Raw genomic sequence first — 20,409 nt, 5'->3', positions numbered from 1 at the left:
GAAGAACAGAAATCATTATACTTAAAAACACTTGCCTGATTAGGTCGTCCTTAGGTAAAGCCTATCTGTGGCCATAGTTAACTGAGATGTGCCCTAAAATAGTTTTGGGAAAAACAAGGTACTAGATACCACTGCAATTGTCAAGTAATGCTTGGACTAACTGGGTTTCTTAGGAAAACTCTAATTCAGAGTTAACAAACAACTAGACTTGACTTTCTGAGGTGAACTGATCTGTGTTTATCTTGATGCCTGTGCTACACAGAATCTTACCAGTGTATGTTGAAGGACAACAGAATTAATTGGGGAGCCAAGCAGGATGACACTCAAACCATGGGTCAGCCACTTGTTAATTATGGAATCAGGGGACAATTAATCAGTGTACCTGTACCACAGCTGCCTAATTAATGAAAAGTAGGCTATCAGAGCACAGCTACTTTGCAAAGCTACTGCAGAAACAATACAACATGTGTTAATTACATAACACAGTGTCCAGTCCAGGGCAGAACACTCAGAAACATTTGTTTCTTTTCTCTTCATTCCCTTAGTTAACATACAATTTTTAGAAATCCATAAATTCCTACCTGCTTAAAGAGTCTTCTTCAGACTTCTCAACCACTATTTAAAAAAAAAGTAAAATACATTGTAAATCAACAATGGAAAAATATAGAAGTTTAAAAGTACCAGACTGATGCTTCATTAGAAAATATTACTTTGGGACCACACTTGAAGACAATCCTACAGTGAATATGGATGACACTATTAGTAGGCAATTAATACATTAAGAACATTTACTTTTCCTCCTTTATATATAATAAATGCAAGAAAAAAAAGAATGAGATCTATCTTAATTTGGTATCTCCAAGTGAACTGCTATTTACAGTGATCATAATCCTAACCAAACCCCACCAGACTGACAGAAAAGGGCATCATTAGTGGAATCAGTACCATAAACTAACAACATCATTCATTCAAACCAAAATAGAATAATTTTTCTGGACTCCTACCATTAAGAGCAGTTAGAAGAGAGTATATTTATTTTGCTGGAACACAATACAATTTCTTGAGCTCTTCAGTGAAAACTACCCACCCTATCACAAGGGAGCTTGGTCTACAGGCACTGCACTTTGCGCATGGCAAAACATAGGGAACAGACTCTTTCTGGTCCTATTTCCAATTGCAGGGTAAGAATGACAGACTTCGTGATTCCAGTTTTACAAAGTAGGGGCCCTGGAGACAGGCTCTTTCCATTGCCAGAGCCTATCTGGACCCACCTCAGAGCAGGATGTCCAACAGTTAGTGCTGGGCAGTGGTACATGCTGTCATTTTTCTCAACCCTCCCCAGTATGTGGCAAATGTCTATAGAAAGCATGCTTTTTCTTCAGCTTGTAAGGCACAGGTCATCACACCCTATGCTTATCAACAACAATAACAACAACAACAACAACCCATAAAGGACAAAAAACATCTTGGATGATTACATTCAATTACCTTAGAATTTTAATTTTTTAAATATTCAAAAAAAATACCTACTGTATGATTCCAACTATACAACATTCAGTAAAAAGGTCAGTAGTTTCCAAGGGTTAGAGGGAAGGGAGGGATGAATAAGTAGAGTAAGGCAGTGAAATGATTCTGTATGATTCTGTAATGGTGGACACATGTCATCATACATTTGTCAAAACCCAAAGAATGTACAACACCAAGAATATACAACATGGTTAATGTGAACCATGAACTTTGGGTGATAATGAGCCATTATTTGGGTTGATGTGCTATACCTGTCATTGAATTTGTTTTTCTTGACACTTGTTTTGGAGACTCCTGTAGATCTATATCCACTTGAATAAAGTAATAAAAGGGATAAATGAAACAATGTCAGAAAATATATGAAACCAGCAACAATCCTATTTTAATCAAATAAAAATAATTCTAATGACTGACAATATGTTCTATGGTATGAAACTTCCTATAAAGAAAATAAAAACACTACTGTTAATTTTCTCTAACTAAGCAGTGTTTAATTTCCTTTTATAATAAATGTGAATCAATCACTTGTGATAACTACAGAAAAACTAACTTATAATTATTATATGTAGTATAATACTGTACCAGGGATTATAAGAATTCTTTTTATTTGTTCCTAATATTTTTCTTAATTTCTTATTAAACTGAAAATATAACTCACCTATTAAAGGCATTCGTTGATAAGAAAAGCCAAAAAGTCAAAGAAATTGTGTACAAAATGTACATAAATTATCCATCAAACTCAACATGTATGGAAAAGTAACCTGGTCTTCCCTGTTGACCTCTTGCCCCTTCCTGTTCATCTGATAAAGTCCTATTCTTCGTGTCCAATTTAATGCTAATGAACAACCTGCAAACCTATGAATCATCTTAGATTTTTCTCTCTTTGCTAACTTTTTAAATTCAATCATCATTAAATCATATTAACTAGATCTCTTTTCTGTCTCTGCTTTATTTTTTCACTGCCCCTGACCTAGTCAATCATGGACTCTTAACAGATGGCTTTCACAGAGAAAATAAACACTACCAACTATTATTGCTGTTTCTTAAATGAACAAGATTTTGTAAGCAAGATAAAAAACATGTAGGCCTAGAAACAGACCACATTTTAAATTGAATGAATTAAGCTTACCATACACTTTTTATTTCAGCATAAACAGGTGAAAACTTCATAATGAATTGATATTAGTTCAAGACAAATTCTACCCACTTTTAAAAAAACCTAATTCCCCATTGTACACTTAAAGTGTATAGCACATATTATGCACCAATAAAAGAAGAAAAAACAATGATAATTATAAGCTCCTAGTGGGCTCTGGCACCTAGTAAGCACTGAATAAAATATAGTAAGTACTAAAAATGACAATAACAACAACCTCCTGAAAGGCAGAGACTGTGTTTTTAAAATACTTGTATTTTGCAACATCTGAATAATAGTACCTAAGACACTTAACAGTTAAATAGCAAACCATTTAGCACACAAATGAATAAATGAATTTTGAAATTTTCTTTGAAAATTCTGTTTAAAAAAACCACAGAAATAAACCAGGGACAGCTCTATAATTATGAGCACCTTAAAGATCAAAACTCAAAAAGATTTCATCTTTATGTTCTTATTATTTGCAAAACCAACCTAGACAAGTACTTTGATAAAGGTCTACTAAGTCAAAGGTGTCCTCATACCATTCACACTGCACAATGTGCCACATTCAGGCAGCACACCAGCATTTTTGTTATTGTGGAATATTTTTATACTTTTATTATAATGTGTTGAGTCCCTACTTGGGCTATTTGAATATTTATTACGATTATCTTTTGACCAATAGTAACAGAGAATCGTACTCTAAAGAAATTATAGTGTCATGATAATGATCTAACAGAAGGAAACATCTTTTTCTATTGAAGTCAACATATCTCATTCTGTTTTGACCCATGAGAAATTAAGTTGATAACAATAAGACCCTGTTGATATACCAGTAAGTACAATAACCTATGCTTCTCAACAAGGCATTGCCTTTCTGACTTCTGTACTATCAGTAGATAGCTCTAAAAATATTCTCATTGGGAATGTTGCACACGGCTAAGTTTTATAGGTCTTATTGTTTGCCATTTGTTTATGGTACTAAAAAAGTATTGCTGAGTTCCTAGTTTTAGTTCCTTTTTTAGTGAGACAAATAAGGATATAATAACCAGTATTTATTTACTAAATGTAATCCATTTGTTCTAAAAACTAAAGAACCATTTTTATAACAAGTTTAATTTGTTATTATGTGATTACAGGGGAAACATATAACATCGTAACTTAAAAATCTTTTTCTCTTTTCCTTAAAGATATCATATGAAATTTTAGGGGTCATGACTAAATAAATGAACTTCTTTTCAAACGACATTGCCCCAGATTTTAAATTACTTACAGTTAACTTTTTAAATAATATGAATACTATTCTATTAAGAAAGAAATTAAGAAAGAAAAACTGTACATGCAATTTACACTTTTCCTTCACTGCTCTTTCATTGTCAAAACTTCCTTACTCTTACTTATCAACGGTAGGACTACCAAGAGTAATATACTATTAGATGTCTTACCAAGACTTTTGCTACTTTCAGAACATATTTTAGGTCTTCTTTCTCCTTTGTATTCACAAGTTAGTTGACGACTGCTGTGTATAAAAAATGGTGATAAATAATATTACTATCTTAATACTGATATCAAAAATATTTTTCAAATACATTAAATTCTTAGTTATTTCAGATAATATCTGAGCTAATATTAAAACTTTATACAATACACTCCAAATGTGTAAACTCTACAAACTTTTTAAGATAAAAAAAGTAATGTAAAACAGTCATGATTTGAGGGTAGTATAGTCTTGTAAATTAATTAGTTAGCTTGACAAAATGGCAAATGTCTTGAACTCAGAAGTCCCAGCTCTATAACAAAGAGCTATTTTTTCTCAAACAAGCACTTCTCTTTGACTCAAAGTCCTCCTCTACAAAACAAGAATCTTAGTGTCTTACTTTACAAGGTTGTTAAGGATGACTGACTAAATGAGATAATACACCAAAAAGAGGTGCTCAGAGAAACAGGATAGCAAAGAAAAATCTGTTTATTTGTTGAACCTATTATGGAATCCCAAATAAACCCCAATGTGGGTTTTTCATTGCTTCTAACGACCAAATGTCACAGTTTTCAGAAAATATAATTAGCTTAGTTATTAGCTGCTCCTTTGTGGTTTGTAATTCAGGGCATCTCAGTATTATATAACTTACAACAAAATTTATTTAGAAATATATTACTTATTAAATTAGATAACATAATATTCCCCCTATTAATATAGCTAATCATACCAAGGGCAGAGAACTAAGAGAAGTCAGGACCTGGCCTGGACTACTACTACCACCCCCTCTCTACCTGCTCAAACTCTGAACCAGCAGGTCTTTATGAGAATGATGCTTAATCTCTCTGTCCACCTGCAACTGACTTGGAAGATATAATCCTACTTGTCACACATGGATACCGATGAGTCATGGATGGGGACTTAGTAAGTCTAATGCCAATAACCTACTTTTGATTCAGAGCTTTCTGTTGACTGACTTCCATGTGAGGCATACTTTTAAATGTTTTGAAATCTTCAATTTTAAGTCACTAAAGTCATTGGAAAAGTTTTCATCACTATGGAAAACAGATCACTTGAGGGGCCAACCTTAACTACGGAATCTCAGGAAAGTTGGTGCCTACTATTCTGGGAAATTGTAGGCCTCCCTTAACTTAAACAAATACGCTCTAGAGGATAGAAAGTGGCCTTGGGGTACAAATCTGGCAACAAAGAAAGGAAAGTCCGATCTTGTCCTGCAGCATTACTTGAACCTCTGACAGCTTAGAATGATTCCAAATAACACCTGCTAGAAAAAAAAATGCTCAAAGGATAACTAGTGTGCAAAGGTCTGGACTAAGTCGTGAGTTCCACATAGGTTTTTAAGTATGTGGGGAAGGCTATGGGTAGCTAAAGCTAGGGGGCCCAGCTGTCAGAAGAAGGTGCTAGTAATTAGAATCAGGGATGAGCATACAAGTATATGTATGTAAACTAAACAAAAAAAAAACAGAAAAAAAGCTGTAATTTTTAAGTCCCAGTGCAGATCAACATAAAGACTTGGGAATCCAGATCAGCAAGGGCAACCTAGGAGCAAAGATCAACCATGACTATAAGGCCAGTTTCAACAGCATCTTTGCAGAAATAGAATCAATGGAAACAACAAACTAATTAATCTCTTTTCTTACTTTTTCATGTGACTTGTGAAAGAGAATTATATCCCTTGAACTAAAGAACTCTTTAGGTTCTTGAAAAATTCAAGGAGAAGAGTACAAGAGATACCCCCAGAAAATACACAATTTTCTGCTAAACTGAACATTTTGAGATCCCCATATAACTACTTAGAAAAATCACAGATATGACATTATTTGTACCCCATGCATGGGGGTTCTATATAGAAATAAATGGGTAATGTTAGGACTCCCCAATGATACAGATCTTAAAAGTTCTGAGGTGAAGAATTTGGCCCATTGCTACTGCTCACTAGTCTAGTCTTTTGCTTAATTTCTGGCTGCTGGCACAGACTAATTCACTGCCATTCCCAAACTGCCTGAACCAAACTATGAAATCTCATCTGTTACATAAGAAGTAACGGTTAAATTATTTTAAACCTCAGTTTAGTGATAACTATCATTTTAATGTAAACACAAACTAAAACCACTAACAAAAGCATATTCTTCCATAGTCCATCCATAGTTATCTTCAGAAAAGACACCAATGCCTTGCTGAAGAAAAAGTCTGACTATATTTGTGAACTTGTCATTTACAGCAAACATGAGGGCTGTTCTATTAGAATATAGAGATAAACTTTACCCTCAGGAACTTCAATTAAGTTTTTTAAACAGCTAATTAACATATGTTACCAAGTTAATACCCTGGTTTTATCTGTGTAGAATTGACATTTACATGCTGAAGTGTTCACCTTTGTAAATTACCTCCAAGGCTAAAATGAAGGGACAAAAAGAAAGCCTCTAGTCCCACTTGGGTATTACATAGTAGAATTTGCTAATGTAAAGTCCTCAAACAGATAAGAAACTATGCCAAGGTCACTGATCTGAAGTAGGTGAAGATTTAAATCAAGAATTTCCTGTTTCATCCTTAGTCTGATATATTGTACTTTAAAGTCAGCTAGAAGTCAGGTAAGTAAAAGCTATTTGGCAGGCTTAAGAACAATATGAATAATATGAATAACAATTATGATAATAATAATCACAGTGCTATTGATGCTGATAAGCATGAGCTAGGCACTAAATTAAATGCTAGATAATCTTACACAGAACCACCCTTGAAGGATACATTAGTATTATCTTTTTCATATCAGGGACATACTTGGGGATGACAAGTAATGTTGCCAAGGTCACACACTTAGCATGTAAGAAAGTTAGGCATTAAACCCAATTTCTTGTGACCTGAAAGTTTATCTTTTTTCCTTTATCACCGACCTATGCCTCGTCTTCATTAAAGGAGAAGTTTATTCAATTAAAGTTATTATTCTTTCTTCTACCCATACCAATTAGAAATAAAAACATCAAGATATACTAGAAATAAGCAAGGATAAAACCTGAGGAATACATAGTTTCTGGCAGCAGTAATTCATAGTCACTTAGGGATAACCTAACAATACCAGTATTCATCAAAGAAAGAAATTCTAAGCAAAGAGTCATCCAAAAGGCAAAATCAACTCCTACTTACTTTTAATATATAACTTAACAAAAGCTATATACAAAGTAAAGGTCAAGAAAAACTATAAGGGGCATTTGGGGTTTTGAAGATGGAGGTGTAGGTAGGTACACTGTGCATCCTCACACAACCAAAGAAGGACAACAAATTTAAAAACAAAAAACAACCAGAACTGCCAAAAAATCAAACTGCATGGAAGTCTATCAACAAAGGAATCAAAGAAGAAACATTCATACAGACCAGTAGGAGGGGCAGAGACAGGCAGCTGGGTGGGAAAGACTCACAGCAAGGCAGTAGCTGGAGGAGCAGGGAGTCCCACGTTTCCATGTGTATAAACTGGGAGGAACAACTGGGGAGCAGCACAGACCATGCAATCCAGGGTCCCAATGCGGGGAAATAAAGCCTCAAAATTCTTGACTGAAAAAACCTGTGGGGGTTGCAGCAGCAGGAGAAACTCCCAGCTTCACAGGAGAGCTTGTTGGAGAGACCCACAGGGTCCTAGAGTGTACACAAAACCACCCACCCAGGAATCAGCACCAAAAGGGCAAATTTTCCTTGCTGGTAGCAGAAGAAGTGATTGAAAGCCAGCAGAGAGCTGAGCAAGTGGCACTCTGCCCTCTCAGACCCTTCCCCCATGTACAGCACCACAATGCAGTGACATGGGTTGCCCCACCCTGGCAAATACCTAAGGCTCTGCCCTTTGCATCGTAACAGGCACACCAAGACAAACAAATATGGCCCCCCACAAAAACTAATCAAAGCTCCAGAAAAAAATACAACTAAGTGATGAAGAGATAGCCAACCTATCAGATGCACAGTTCAAAACACTGGTAAGCAGGATCCTCACAGAACTGGCTGAATATGGTTGCAAAATGGAGGGAAAAGTGAAGTGAAGGCTATGAAAAGTGAAATAAAGGAAAATGTACAGAGAACCAACACTGTCGGGAAGGAAACTGGGACTCAAATCAATGATATGGAACAGAAGGAAGAAATAAACATTCAACCAGAACAGAATGAAGAAATAATAATTCAAAAAAAATGAGGAGAACCTTAGGAACCCCAGGGACAACTTTAAACATTCCAACATCCGAATCACAGGGGTTCCAGAAGGAGAAGAACAAGAGCAAGAAATTGAAAATTTATTTGAACAAATAATGAAGGAAAACTTCCCTAATCTGGCAAAGGAAATAGACTTCCAGGAAGTCCAGGAAGCTCAGAGTCCCGAAGAAGTTGGACTCAAGGAAGCACACACCATGGTACATCATAATTAAATTACCCAAGGTTAAGGATAAGAAGAGAATCTTAAAAGCGGCAAGAGAAAAGGAGACAGTTACCTACAAAGGAATTCCCGTAAGACTATCAGCTGATTTCTTAAAGGAAACTTTGCAGGCAAGAAGGGGCTGGAAGAAGGTACTAAAAGTCATGAAAGGTAAGGACCTATACCCAAGATTGCTCTAAGTGATAGCAAAGCCATCATTTAGAATGGAGGGGCAGATAAAGTACTTCCCAGATAAGGTCAAATTAAAGGAGTTCACCATCACCAAACTCTTATTTTATGAAATGTTAAAGGGACTTATCTAAGAAAAAGATGATGATAAAAATTATGAACAGTAAAATGACAATAAACTCACAACTATCAACAACCGAACCTAAAAAGACAAAAACAAACTAGGCAAACAACTAGAACAGGAACAGAATCACAGAAATGGAGATCACATAAAGGGTTATCAGCAGGGAGGGGGAGGAATGGGGGAAAAGGTGCAGGGAATAAGAAGCATAAATGGTAGGTACAAAATAGACAGGGGGAGGTTAAGAATTGTATGGGAAATGGAGAAGCCAAAGAAATTATATGTATGACCCATGGACATGCACTAAGGGGGGGAATGATGGTAGGAAGCGGAGTACAGGGCAGAGGGGAATGAAGGGGAAAAATGGCATAACTGTAATAGCATAATCAATAAAATACATTTTAAAAAACTATAAGGGAGATTAAGTCCAATATTAATCATAAAATTAAACTAATGGAATCCATACAATATAAAACTAATAAAATTAATATGAAACCCCTCTACAAATATAAGATCATATGACTGAAATAAGCAGATTGCAAATGAAATGAGTCAATATTATAAATGAATATGAAACCTGTGGTATACTGTTCTTCCAGTTGCCCAGTCAGAATAATTACTTTTCTACCTAATTGATTATGCTTTGCTATTTTTTCTATATAAGTTAATCATCTTATTAATTTAATCTTTCTGTCTTGAGTGTTCCACTCAAAAACAATACTAAGATTTTTAAAAAACAAGCAACTGTACCTTTCCAACTGATCGACTTTTGCACCTCTGTTTACTAAAAATTCCACCATTTTCTCTTTGGTTTCACTTATAGCAAGCAACAATGGTGTGAGGTCATCCTGTAAAGCAACAAAAAAAAATTATCATTTATAAAACAATGTATCAATATACCCAAACTAAATTTTAAAATGTACAAAAGATCCTCTGAACTTAAACATATAATATAGAAAGTAAATGGAAGTAGCCCCTTCCACCCTGACCAGTGTGACTCAGTTGATTGGGTGTCATCCCACAAAGAGAAAGGTCGCTGGTTTGATTCCTGGTCAGAGCACATGCCTGGGTTGTGAGTTCGGTCCCCAGTCAGGGTGCATATGAGAAGAAACAGATTGATGTTTCTCATGTCAATGTTTCCTTCCCTCTCTTCCCCCCTCTCTAAAAACAAATAAAATATTTTAAAAGAAAAAAAAGCAGCTCCTTCCTTTTCACACCCTGTGCTGTCACTGGCTGCTCCTTCTCTTTAAAATGCCCTCCTCTCCCTCTTCAGTGGATTAATTGTAACACCATTCTCCAGGACTCACTTCAAACATTTACAGTAATGGTTCCAAGAATCTTTGTTCCTGTCACAGTATCTGTAGTGGTATACTCTTGTTATTTTAATTCTCCCCATCTAAACCAACAGTTTTTTGAGGGCTGAAGCTAATTTTTTGATCTCTGTATCTTCAAACCATAAAACCTAATAGTAAATGCTTTTAGTATTTTTATTGAATTAATAACCTAAATGATTAACTCTATAGTATTTCTTAAATTATATTTTGAAGAATATATACTTTACTTGAAGTTTATGCCCCGAAAGAAAAAGGACCCAAGAAGATGACCTGTGGTTTAAGAAATATACAAAACTGTACATTGTATGCCCAGTACCAAAGAAATGTTTAACTTTGCTTAATCCTGATTTGTCAATACTTTTCCATGCAAATATTAACATTTATAAATTACAGAGTTTCAGGGATACAGTTTTGAGAGCTTTTCAACAGAGATGAAGATTTTCTGCAGGTTATACACACTTGCTTGACTCTCCTCTACCGAAGCTATCAGGACCCCAGATGTCAACATCGGTCATACCTGCTTCAACAGGGTTTCGAAATCAATGGACTCTAAATCAAAAGAGATAGGCTTCAGATGAACTCTCATTGCTTACTACTAAATGGTCCATGGGTTTTCTTCTAGTATGAGGTGAAAGCTTTCATCCTAGCTGTTAGAAAGCTCAATGTGAAACTATACATTCTCGATCATGTTGACAATACTGGAACGCTAATAAATATGTACTTTTTAAAAAAATTGTTTTTATTCTGATTCCATTTCAATTGCCCTTAAAATTATTTTCCATTTGTGGCAAAAGATACATCAAAAAGTAAAAAAAGATACTTAATAAAAATTTTAACACTGATCTATACAAATTATTTTCAGTACAATGAAAGCTACTAAATCACTTGCATTTCTGAGTAACAATGCTGAGGAAAAGGATATAATGTTATCTGGAGTAGGCACACCTTATTCAACTCTAACCATGATTAACCTCTAAGACTTAGACATTCCAATGAGAATGTTACAGGAAAGTAAGATACTAGGGAAAATTCCCGGGCAAGTGGAATGGAGAAACTGAGACAAGAAAATACACAAGGTCAAACAGTCTGAGCAGGTTACAGCAAGTTGGTGAATCACAAAATCTTATCACCCCTAACCAAGGATATTCGAGAGCAAACGGTTTATTCCTCACCTCCCTAACCAGAGAATATGTATCTGAAATCACCCTGGACTGGGAAACAGAGAACTGAGACCCAGTTAATGCCATTTGTGCCAGCTAAACCCAAGGACAGATGAAGTCAGGGGAACAAATAACAAAATCTCATTAAAAGCCAGACAGACTCAAGATAAAAGTAAATAGTGTACCAGACTAAAGAACATTCCCAAACCCCTCCATAAGTTCATTTTGACTTCATCAGCATTTTAAAAATACATCTGGAAAGCTGATGAATATCCTACTGAAATCTTCCCCTAAGATTCTTGCTGGCATAAAAAAAAGATAAAAAGCCCTCAGGACAGACTCAGTGGGGGCTCACTGTAGGACACACCCATGCCCCTTCCTGGGCAGGAACATTTTACTTCCTCCTAAACTCTAAGGGTTTGAATGGGACTTGCAGCCAGGGGAGCAGTGGGCAGTGGCAGCTGAACTACCCTGATCCCGTCTTCAAGACCCCCTTTTTCTCTAATTGCTTTGGCTCTGGAGAGGCAGAGCACCACCTGGGCTCTCTCTTGTTGCTTCTTCTACCCTAAATCCTTCCTTTGTTTCACTGTTCAAGCTTTAATAAACATACTCTCAAAATCATGGTGTAAAATCTTTCCTACATGAAGTCAAGAACCACACAGAACAGACCAGCCTAAGGCAGACCCACTCCGGTAACAAGAATAGGATTTTTATAGGACATATAAAGGAAAAGGGTTTTTTTTTTTAAACAGCAACATATACTCTAACTTGAAAAATTCAGTTCCATTCTTAGAAGATTAGCATAAAATATTTATTATAAATGAGTGTAGGTGGTCTTTAAGATCTTGAAGTCTTTAATAAAATATACTATAAAACAGAAATTGTGAACCTAAGTGCTTACGGGGACAAAGTAGGTGACCCAAGCAAGTGCAGAATCTAGGTGGGGATGGCAGCAAACTGGAGAACCCACGTGTCCTATGAGGGGGCAGCCTCTGCACAGCAGAGCAAACAGCAGGAGGGGCTTAAGGGGTGCCAGATTTGCTTCTTGAAGAGAAGCTTGAAATCCTGATTTCCACATGAGACTCCTAATTTTAAAGGATGAGTCGATTTATGGCTGCAAACTAAATATATCCAGGGCCTGCATTCAGGCTAGACCACACTTGTGGTTTTATATTTGCTGTGTTTTTAAATGGGTGTGTATAAAGCACATTTTTGTGTTTACAACCATTCCTTCATTAGTATCCTATGTCTCACCAATATTTTGGGCCCCAATATGTATAAAAATCATTATTTAAACTAATAATACCCACTACAAAAATTTTCCAATACTTATTAAAACTATAATTTATATTTATTTCTCCCAGATTGTTAATTAAATAGATAATTATTTCATAGGACTGCTGAAACTAAATTATTAAAACAATTCTCACCTTCATTGTTGCTAAATTCATGGTTTTTGATGTGTTGATGTTTAAAACTGCCATCCTGATTAGGCCAGGGTTCCATGAATTTAACAGACACACTGAGAGAGTCTACCACACAGCTTCAACTAAAAGGAAGGCTCAAGACAATATTCTTGATGGAAAATCCTGCTTGTAGCAAACATTTAGTGATCTAAGGACCTGAAGAATAACAAATAATGCAAAATTCCTAAAGGGTCAGATTCTACTAAATAACAAACGACCCATAAGCAAGTTTCTAAAGACTCTGAGTGCCAGCGAATGTCTGATGATTGAAAGAAAAAAGGTGTTTTTGAGCCAGTAGATATTGCCAATAATGTTCCCTGCATAATTCCCAAACGAAGAGGTAGAAAGAGTTGAGAGTCAGGCCAATGCTGCTGGAATGGAAAGGGTTCAAGGAAGTATTGTCACCTATCAAATTTCAGCTCTTCTAGAGATTTCTGAAGTTTGTGCGATCTGTGAATTTATACATTACACTTATCCACTCAGTAGTTCTTAACCAAGTGTTGTATCAGAATCTCAAGGAAATATTTCTAAATTCACGTGTCCAGGCATTATTAGGTTTACTCAATCAAAATTTTTAAGAAGAGTCCAAGCTTGTGAACTTTTTAACAGTTCCTCAGGTGACTGTTGTTCACCTGCACACTTGAAGCTGAGAACTAGTGCAATACACCCTCACTTTAGTCTCCTCTCTCCCCTGCACGGCCAAATCCTTCTGCCATTTGAGGACTGGGCCAAGTGTAAGAGATAGGAGTAACTTACCAAAATGGCATGTAATTTCCTGTGTAGGGGTGGAAAGGGACTAATAAACTCCATATTGAGTGTACTGATTTCAAACTTACTGAGTTTATAAGTAACAAAATCAAACACCACTTGATTTTGTTACTTATAAACACCTTACATCCCATCCAGACCTTCTAGATTTGAAAGCAGAGTTCAGACTCTTATCTAAGTGGCTGTTGCTGCCAGAACAGGATAATATCTCAGTTAATTCCCTGTCCTTTCCTCTTGTTTCCCACTTGATGACAACTGTTCACTGCTAGTCCAGCTGCCTCAGAGCCTGCTAAGATTGATCTGGAGGCAAGTTTACAACTCTCTGACACTCTCTCCCAAACTAAAAATTACTGTCTCCAAAACCTGAAGAGCACCTTACCTAAACATATAAACTGAAAGGAGAGCAGAAACCAAAAACAAACAAACAAAAAACTAAAGGAAACTCTTCTGGTTATTTCCCCTCAATTGCCACATTTTCAAGTTGGCCTCCATTTCTAATTGCTCTTTCCCTTTCCAGTTCCTTTTTCCCTCTTAGGGCATGTTTGAGCTTCCTAATATTGAGTTGACCAAAAAGTCCATGTAGTTTTTTCCATAAATTAAAAGAAACATTTTTCATTTTCACCATTAACTTCATTGATTTGGATGTGTTGCTCCCGATATTGGCTTCTAGTGGGTAGAGTCCAGGGGTGCTGCTGAACATCTTCCAGTGCATAAGACAGCCCCATAACAAAGAATTATTTGGCCAAAATGTTAACAGTACCCAGAAACTTTGCAAACCACTTTTGACACTTTCCATCAGTCACAGCACCTTCTCCATATACTGCACAAATCCCTTTTGGCATACCAGCTGCATTTTTACCTTTCTTGAAATAAAGCATAATATGCCAAAAATGTCACTTATTTTCTTCTATCTTCAATATTAAAATAGCTACAAAAAAATTCACCAGTTTTGGTAAGTTTTTTTAAATGCATACTCATATGACAGCTCTCACAATACAGTCTAACAAAATTGTGTCCCATGAAGTTAAGACAACTAAGCACTACTAGAGCCATCATACAGAAAAAACTTAAGGAACTTTTTGGCCAACCCAATATGTAATATAGACCCTGCCTGTGTCAACTAAGGATGTTCCTATCAGGGTTACAGGGCAAGAGGTGATATACACCCAGGAGAAAAAGCGAGTGAACTGCTTTGCCATCACCTGTGTCCTATGTACAACAACCACCCCTCTGAGGAGCTACATGAGGCTGAGCAGAAGCTACACTCTGATGTGGAAAACCCCAAGGAGGTACGTGGCTGGCAGAGTGGCTATGAGCTCAAGTGGATGACTTTGCTAATGTCAAGACACGAGCTGATTCTCTTGCCACAGTCAGCACTTTAGGGTCCTGAAGTGTTCTGGGCCTGTGGACTTCTGCTCTCCCTTCCCACTCCCACTCACCCAGCTCCCCCTGCTGGGTACTAGGCCTCCTCCTCTCACTCACTCCCAGCAGCACCAGTTTCCTAAGCCCCTGCCTGCACAGTAGCCAGCCCCCACCCTCACTTCACTCTCCCCAGGCTTTCAGCCCCTTGTGGGCTCTGAGCCTATCACCCACTCCTAGGCACCAACAGGAAGCTTTTCCTTCTGGGCTGAAGGGTAGCTGGAGACAGAGTTTTGCCCCTTCTGTGGACACCGCATTTCTCCAGGCCTCTTTGATTTGGCTTTGGAGTTGTTTCCATAGTAACAGGGCCTGCTATATTGTATTCAGTATACATATGTGAGAAAAAAAATGCTTATGGCTAAAATAAAAACATGTATTTCAAATACTTTGTAAATAAAGTTGGTCAATGTATACCTTGTTTCTTGCTTCAATATTTGCCTTGTGTGCAAGCAGCTTTGCTACTATAGATGTATTTTGACCCAGGACAGCATGGTGGAGAGCAGTGTTGCCATCGATGTCCATTATATTGGGGTCGGCACCATGGTCTAGCAGAATTGTTGCACATTCCTCTTGCTGACACTGTACAGCCTGTCAGTATTATGCGGAGAAAGAGATTATAAATTCTGGGAATTCAAAGTAAACATTCCACAAGTTTCACCAAAAACTTATAGTTAAATGAGATAAATTTATTTTTATCTAGTAAGGAAATCAAATCCATGTCATGTTGACATAGTTGGCTACTACATACCTTAATCAGAGCTGTCCTGTTTTCACTGTCACCAAGGTTCAATAGGCATTTTCTATCAGCTAGCAGAGTGACCACTCCCGCATGACCATTGGCACAGGCCAAATGTAGGGCAGTCCTATAAAAGTGAGAAAAATTTTTAGGAACCTAGAGTGTACTACCTCAAAACATACAATTATTCATGTAATTGTAAACATTAAAAGTTATCCCTATGCCTCCAAAACAAATAGTTTTCTTCTGGAGACAGTACAATATTTATTAAATCTTGTCAGCATCAATGAAGGAGCAGTCTATGTGAATAGAGACCTGGGAACTCAGCTCAACTTCAGTCTTCTCTTATTTTAAGTTTGCCATGCATTAGCTATCACTTAACCTTTCTGTGCCTCAATTTCCTCATCAACAAAATGGGGATAAAAAGTCATCTCACAGAACACCACTGTTTGCTGAAATTAAAAGCTATGCAGTGTTTGCTACAGTACCTAGCACCAAACAAATCTCAATTATTGTTAGATTAAATTATTACTATTACTACAACTTTACAAAGACATTCAACTAAGTAAAATGATAGCATTATACCTACTTTGCAGGTATGTTTTAAAAATTAAAAGGTACACTATATTTCAATGATTCTAAGACACTTATTTTCTCACATTTTATAAATCATTTTTTATAAATTTTATAAATATAATTTATAAATCAGGATGTCTTACAACTATAATGGTAGGATTTTAGAAAATTCCTATTGGTACATAAAATATTAGGCATCATACCATGCATTGTGCCTTACATTAAGTGAAATAATGGTAAGCACAACAGGTATTTTGCAGTTCTAGTCATATGGTTGGCATGTAAATCACTTTTAGTTCTTAAAAGCATGAGAGAAAGACTAAACAAGAAAATAATGTTTTTTTAAAAGTAACTTTTACTTTGATTTTCAAGAAACTTTAAGCCAAAGGAAACTCAGGATTCAAGTGGATAAGATGGCTCATTTTACTCAATACAGATTGCACGAAAATTAGATATTCCCAGTGATCATCATTAGTATTTAACACTGTTACCCATTTCGATAACTAAAGGTTATCTTTTAGGAAGGAATTAAAGGTTATCTTTTACAATTTCCTACCTTCAGAAATACTTTTGTTTGAAAGGACAGAGAAAAAGCTTCAACTGTAGTCCTAATACTTCAATTTTAAAGTTCTCATTTTGCTAATACAGTGTAACATGAAGTTCTTAAGAAAAAAAGTGCCTGAGGATGGACTGAAAGAGTCCTGAGGAGAATATATCTGCCACATAGGTATTCAGGTTCTATTTCATGAATAAATACATTGAAAGAATGGGTCAATATAATTGAGAGTTCAAAATTTAAAAAAAAAACTTTTATAAAGTAAAGCAAAACTTTTGCAATAGTAATAATTACTTACATTTGCTATTTTTTATTTTTATAAGAACACAACTAAAATGATTAATCTATAATCATTTACATATTATACATAATAGAGCTATACTAAATAAAAACAATATGTGTATAATTAAACACATACATACATTCTACAGGGACAGATAAAAAGATTCCCTTTATTTGGGAAGATGGTAAAAGTTGTTAAAATATACCAATCCTCAAAAACATTAAAAAAAAATAGAAAGAGAAATTTTTGTTACCTGTGCAAGATTCATATTCCTATTCTTCCCCGAGATTATTTCATTCCTAATAAGTTTTACTAGAATGTCTATACATATTCATTGTACGTCAGATTTTTTAAAAAGAGAAATTTTCACTTATAATACAAGTGCTCAGAAATTTTATATTTTGCACATAATTTTTGCTAACATAAGGGCATAGTCTGTGTGTCTGTATAATCAAACTGATTTTTGTCTCCCTTTCTGATCTGCCAAAGTACATCTTTGCAGGTCAAAGTACTTCTATTACCTATACCACCTTCAATGGTGGCATGTTATTCCATCCTATCAATGCATTGCAATATTTTAACAAAATCCATTTATATGAGTTCTTATTTTAAGCAGTGCTGAGAAAAACAAATTGTATGTAATTTATCTAATTATCTCATTAAAGATATTTTAGTATAAATAGAATTAATGGGTAAAAAGTAATATATATTTAAATGTGGTACTTATAAACAAATTGCCTATTTGAAAACTCCAAAGCAACTTAAACTTTAAGCAGCAGTATTAAGGACCATTGATGGTCATCTTCACAAACTGTGGATGGAAAATGGTATTTCCCTACTCTTTTAATGTAAATTCCTCTTCTTACTAGCAACACTAAATATTTTTTCTTATGTCCATTGGTCACTTGTAGATATGTTAAAAGTATTTTACCCAATTTCAAATTAGAGCTGTTTTTCTTGTTGATTTCAAAGTCTTCCATGTAAAACAAAGTTATATTTTTTCTCTGATATGCACATGCTGTAAATATTTTGCAAGTATTTTCCTTTATTTTGTTAATATTACTTTCTGAAAGACAGAGCTTTAATTTTTTATATTGCTCAACCAACCTCCAAAAATCTTGCTTTTGAAGTCTTTGTCAACTTAAAACATATATAAATAGGCTTTTGTGTTTCTGCTAATAATTTTTGCATTTTGTAATTTGAAATTTTTAATCTACATTCCATCTGGAACTTATTTTTTGTGAGATTAACATCTAGCCCGTTTTCTCCAATACTTAACAGTTATTTCTCCATTTGTGAATAATTCATCTTTTTCTAAGAACGTAAAATGTCACCAGTACCAAGTCCTAAAGTCTTACATCTATTTGGACATTTCTATTCTGTTCCAATTCTTTCTGTCTTTCCAGCTATTAGTAAGAAAATAATTTGTGAAAATTGATAGCACGTGTTGATATCTAGAAGGGCAAATCTTCATCTACTACACAATAATTTTTTAAATTTCATCACAACCAAAGACAGCATGTGTAACACAAAAATTTTAGACCATATTTTTATCTAGTTTATGTAAAATTGATAATTACAAGAAAAGCACAATTTTGAGAAAACGATTTTCCCTACTTAAGACCTCAGCCATCTTTCAACTTCAAAATTCCCTTCTGCGGTTCCTCAATAAACATCGGTGAACACTGATATAAAATGGATATTGATTTTATCTAAAGAATTTTTAGCCCAGAAGTTATCTATTATGGAAATTATATATACTAGGCAATTTTCTATAATATACAGCATTACTATGGTATAAAAATGTGAACATCAAATATAGAGCGCTGTATATACTGAAAGTGTTCTTTTAAGAGGAATTATGAGTTGGTCCTTAAGTTTTTGTTTTTGCTGCTCCTAAAGGCGGCCTGAGCGCTAGACCCCACTGCCCAGCGCCCTCGTTGACAGGAGGTCTGAGCTCCACCTGGCTGAGCCCAGGCAGGTGAGACGCTGCTCCCAGGTCTACCCCACTTCCTCTAGGTTGACCCCCGGCCCTTGCCGCTGGCCTCACAGTCCCTATTACCTGTTCATCTTGTCTGTGTCATCCACGCTATTTATCCGGAGCAATAGAATCTGCTTCACTTTTGTTACGTTGCCCACTGTGGCAGCTTTGTGGATCTTCCCCAGATCTTTGTCTTGGATGTGGTACCCGTGCGGCGAGGAAACTCGGTTACTACTCTTACGCCAATCTCTCATGCTGCTGCTCCCCGGGCTGTTGGAAAAGCCCAAGGGTGACACGCCCTTCCTACCCCCAAAACCAAAAATCTTCTTCATCTTAGATAGCCTAAGGGCTTCAGAGAAGCCTCACCTTCCCCTCAGCTTTCCATCGCCTCCTGAGCCCATTATCGCTCTTGATGAGCCAACTGTCGCTTACTCCAGCACTCGAGCTGAGCGGCAGGCAGGCGGTTTAGAATCCTGCAATCCGGAATTACTGTAACTAAGCAACTCCCCCCCCCCCGCCCCGCCCCAAACCGCCGGCAAACTCAACTGCGCGTGCGCCTCTCAGAGCTCACGTCACTGAGCGTGCGCACAAAAATCCCTGCGGCCAAAAATACCCAGAGCGCATGTCTAACGTGTAGACGGTGTAAAATCTCTGCGGTTGTTTGTGGGTAGTGTGGGTTCCGTTCTCATGTCGCTGGGAGTTGGCAGCGACATTTGATACACGAATAAGTAAATATACGAAAGTTGTACTCGCGCCAGTGGAAAAGCTGTCTTTGCCTACGTCTATGGAGCTATAGTGGTGTGGAACCTGAGGGTGGTGAAGGCCTCCAGCCCAGAAAGCTCCTCTAAAAAAATCTGTCTTTGTGTCCCTCACTTTATTCCTCTTACACATCCCTATGTGCCCCAGCCAATCTCCAAGGAATTTGGCGGATGCAACAACAGGAAGATGTTTTCATGGTTTCAGAGGTTATGTCAATATGTGTATGCAAGTGCAATTTTGTGAGAAACAAATGGACCTTCTCCAGATGAAATGAAAGCTCATTTCCACATGCCTCTTAATTCTCCTCCTTGGTCTAGCCTTACATTTACGTTTTCTTTACTTTTATTTGCCCCAATTAAATATTTAATTAATCTAAGCTTTGTTTTGGAGCATGGTGTAACATTTAAGAACTTTTTTAAAATTGGCTATTCTCATGTGGCAAAACAAATTTTTTCACCTAGTCTAAAATACAACTTTTATTCTGCATTAAATTCTCTGTATTTTTTTT

The 20,409-nt window shown here is 36.2% G+C and overlaps 1 protein-coding gene across 7 annotated transcripts in view; it reads right to left on the bottom strand.

The window, feature by feature from the left end:
• LOC123831249 (ankyrin repeat domain-containing protein 26-like) overlaps positions 1–19,620 on the bottom strand; it is a 111,489-nt gene extending 91,869 nt beyond the window's left edge. For 5 of the 7 annotated variants that reach the window (XM_045858059.1, XM_045858065.1, XM_045858061.1 and 2 more), the window contains exons 1-7: positions 19,224–19,620; positions 15,759–15,873; positions 15,425–15,598; positions 9,614–9,711; positions 4,111–4,184; positions 1,779–1,838; positions 582–615 (exon numbers count right to left, since the gene is read on the bottom strand). In XM_045858059.1, coding sequence (XP_045714015.1) covers positions 582–615; positions 1,779–1,838; positions 4,111–4,184; positions 9,614–9,711; positions 15,425–15,598; positions 15,759–15,873; positions 19,224–19,474 — 806 coding nt within the window. In that variant the 5' untranslated portion in view covers positions 19,475–19,620. The remainder of the gene's footprint in view (positions 1–581; positions 616–1,778; positions 1,839–4,110; positions 4,185–9,613; positions 9,712–15,424; positions 15,599–15,758; positions 15,874–19,223) is intronic. The other 2 variants (XM_045858060.1, XM_045858063.1) reach the window with 2 other exon arrangements.
• Positions 19,621–20,409: the final 789 nt, after the last annotated feature.

Source organism: Phyllostomus hastatus, unplaced genomic scaffold (assembly GCF_019186645.2).
Source record: "Phyllostomus hastatus isolate PE091 unplaced genomic scaffold, TTU_PhHast_1.1 phas_scaffold_1674, whole genome shotgun sequence".
Taxonomy (NCBI): domain Eukaryota; kingdom Metazoa; phylum Chordata; class Mammalia; order Chiroptera; family Phyllostomidae; genus Phyllostomus; species Phyllostomus hastatus.
The sequence above is the reverse complement of the archived record's forward strand: the minus strand, read 5'-3'. Positions and strand labels throughout refer to the sequence as shown.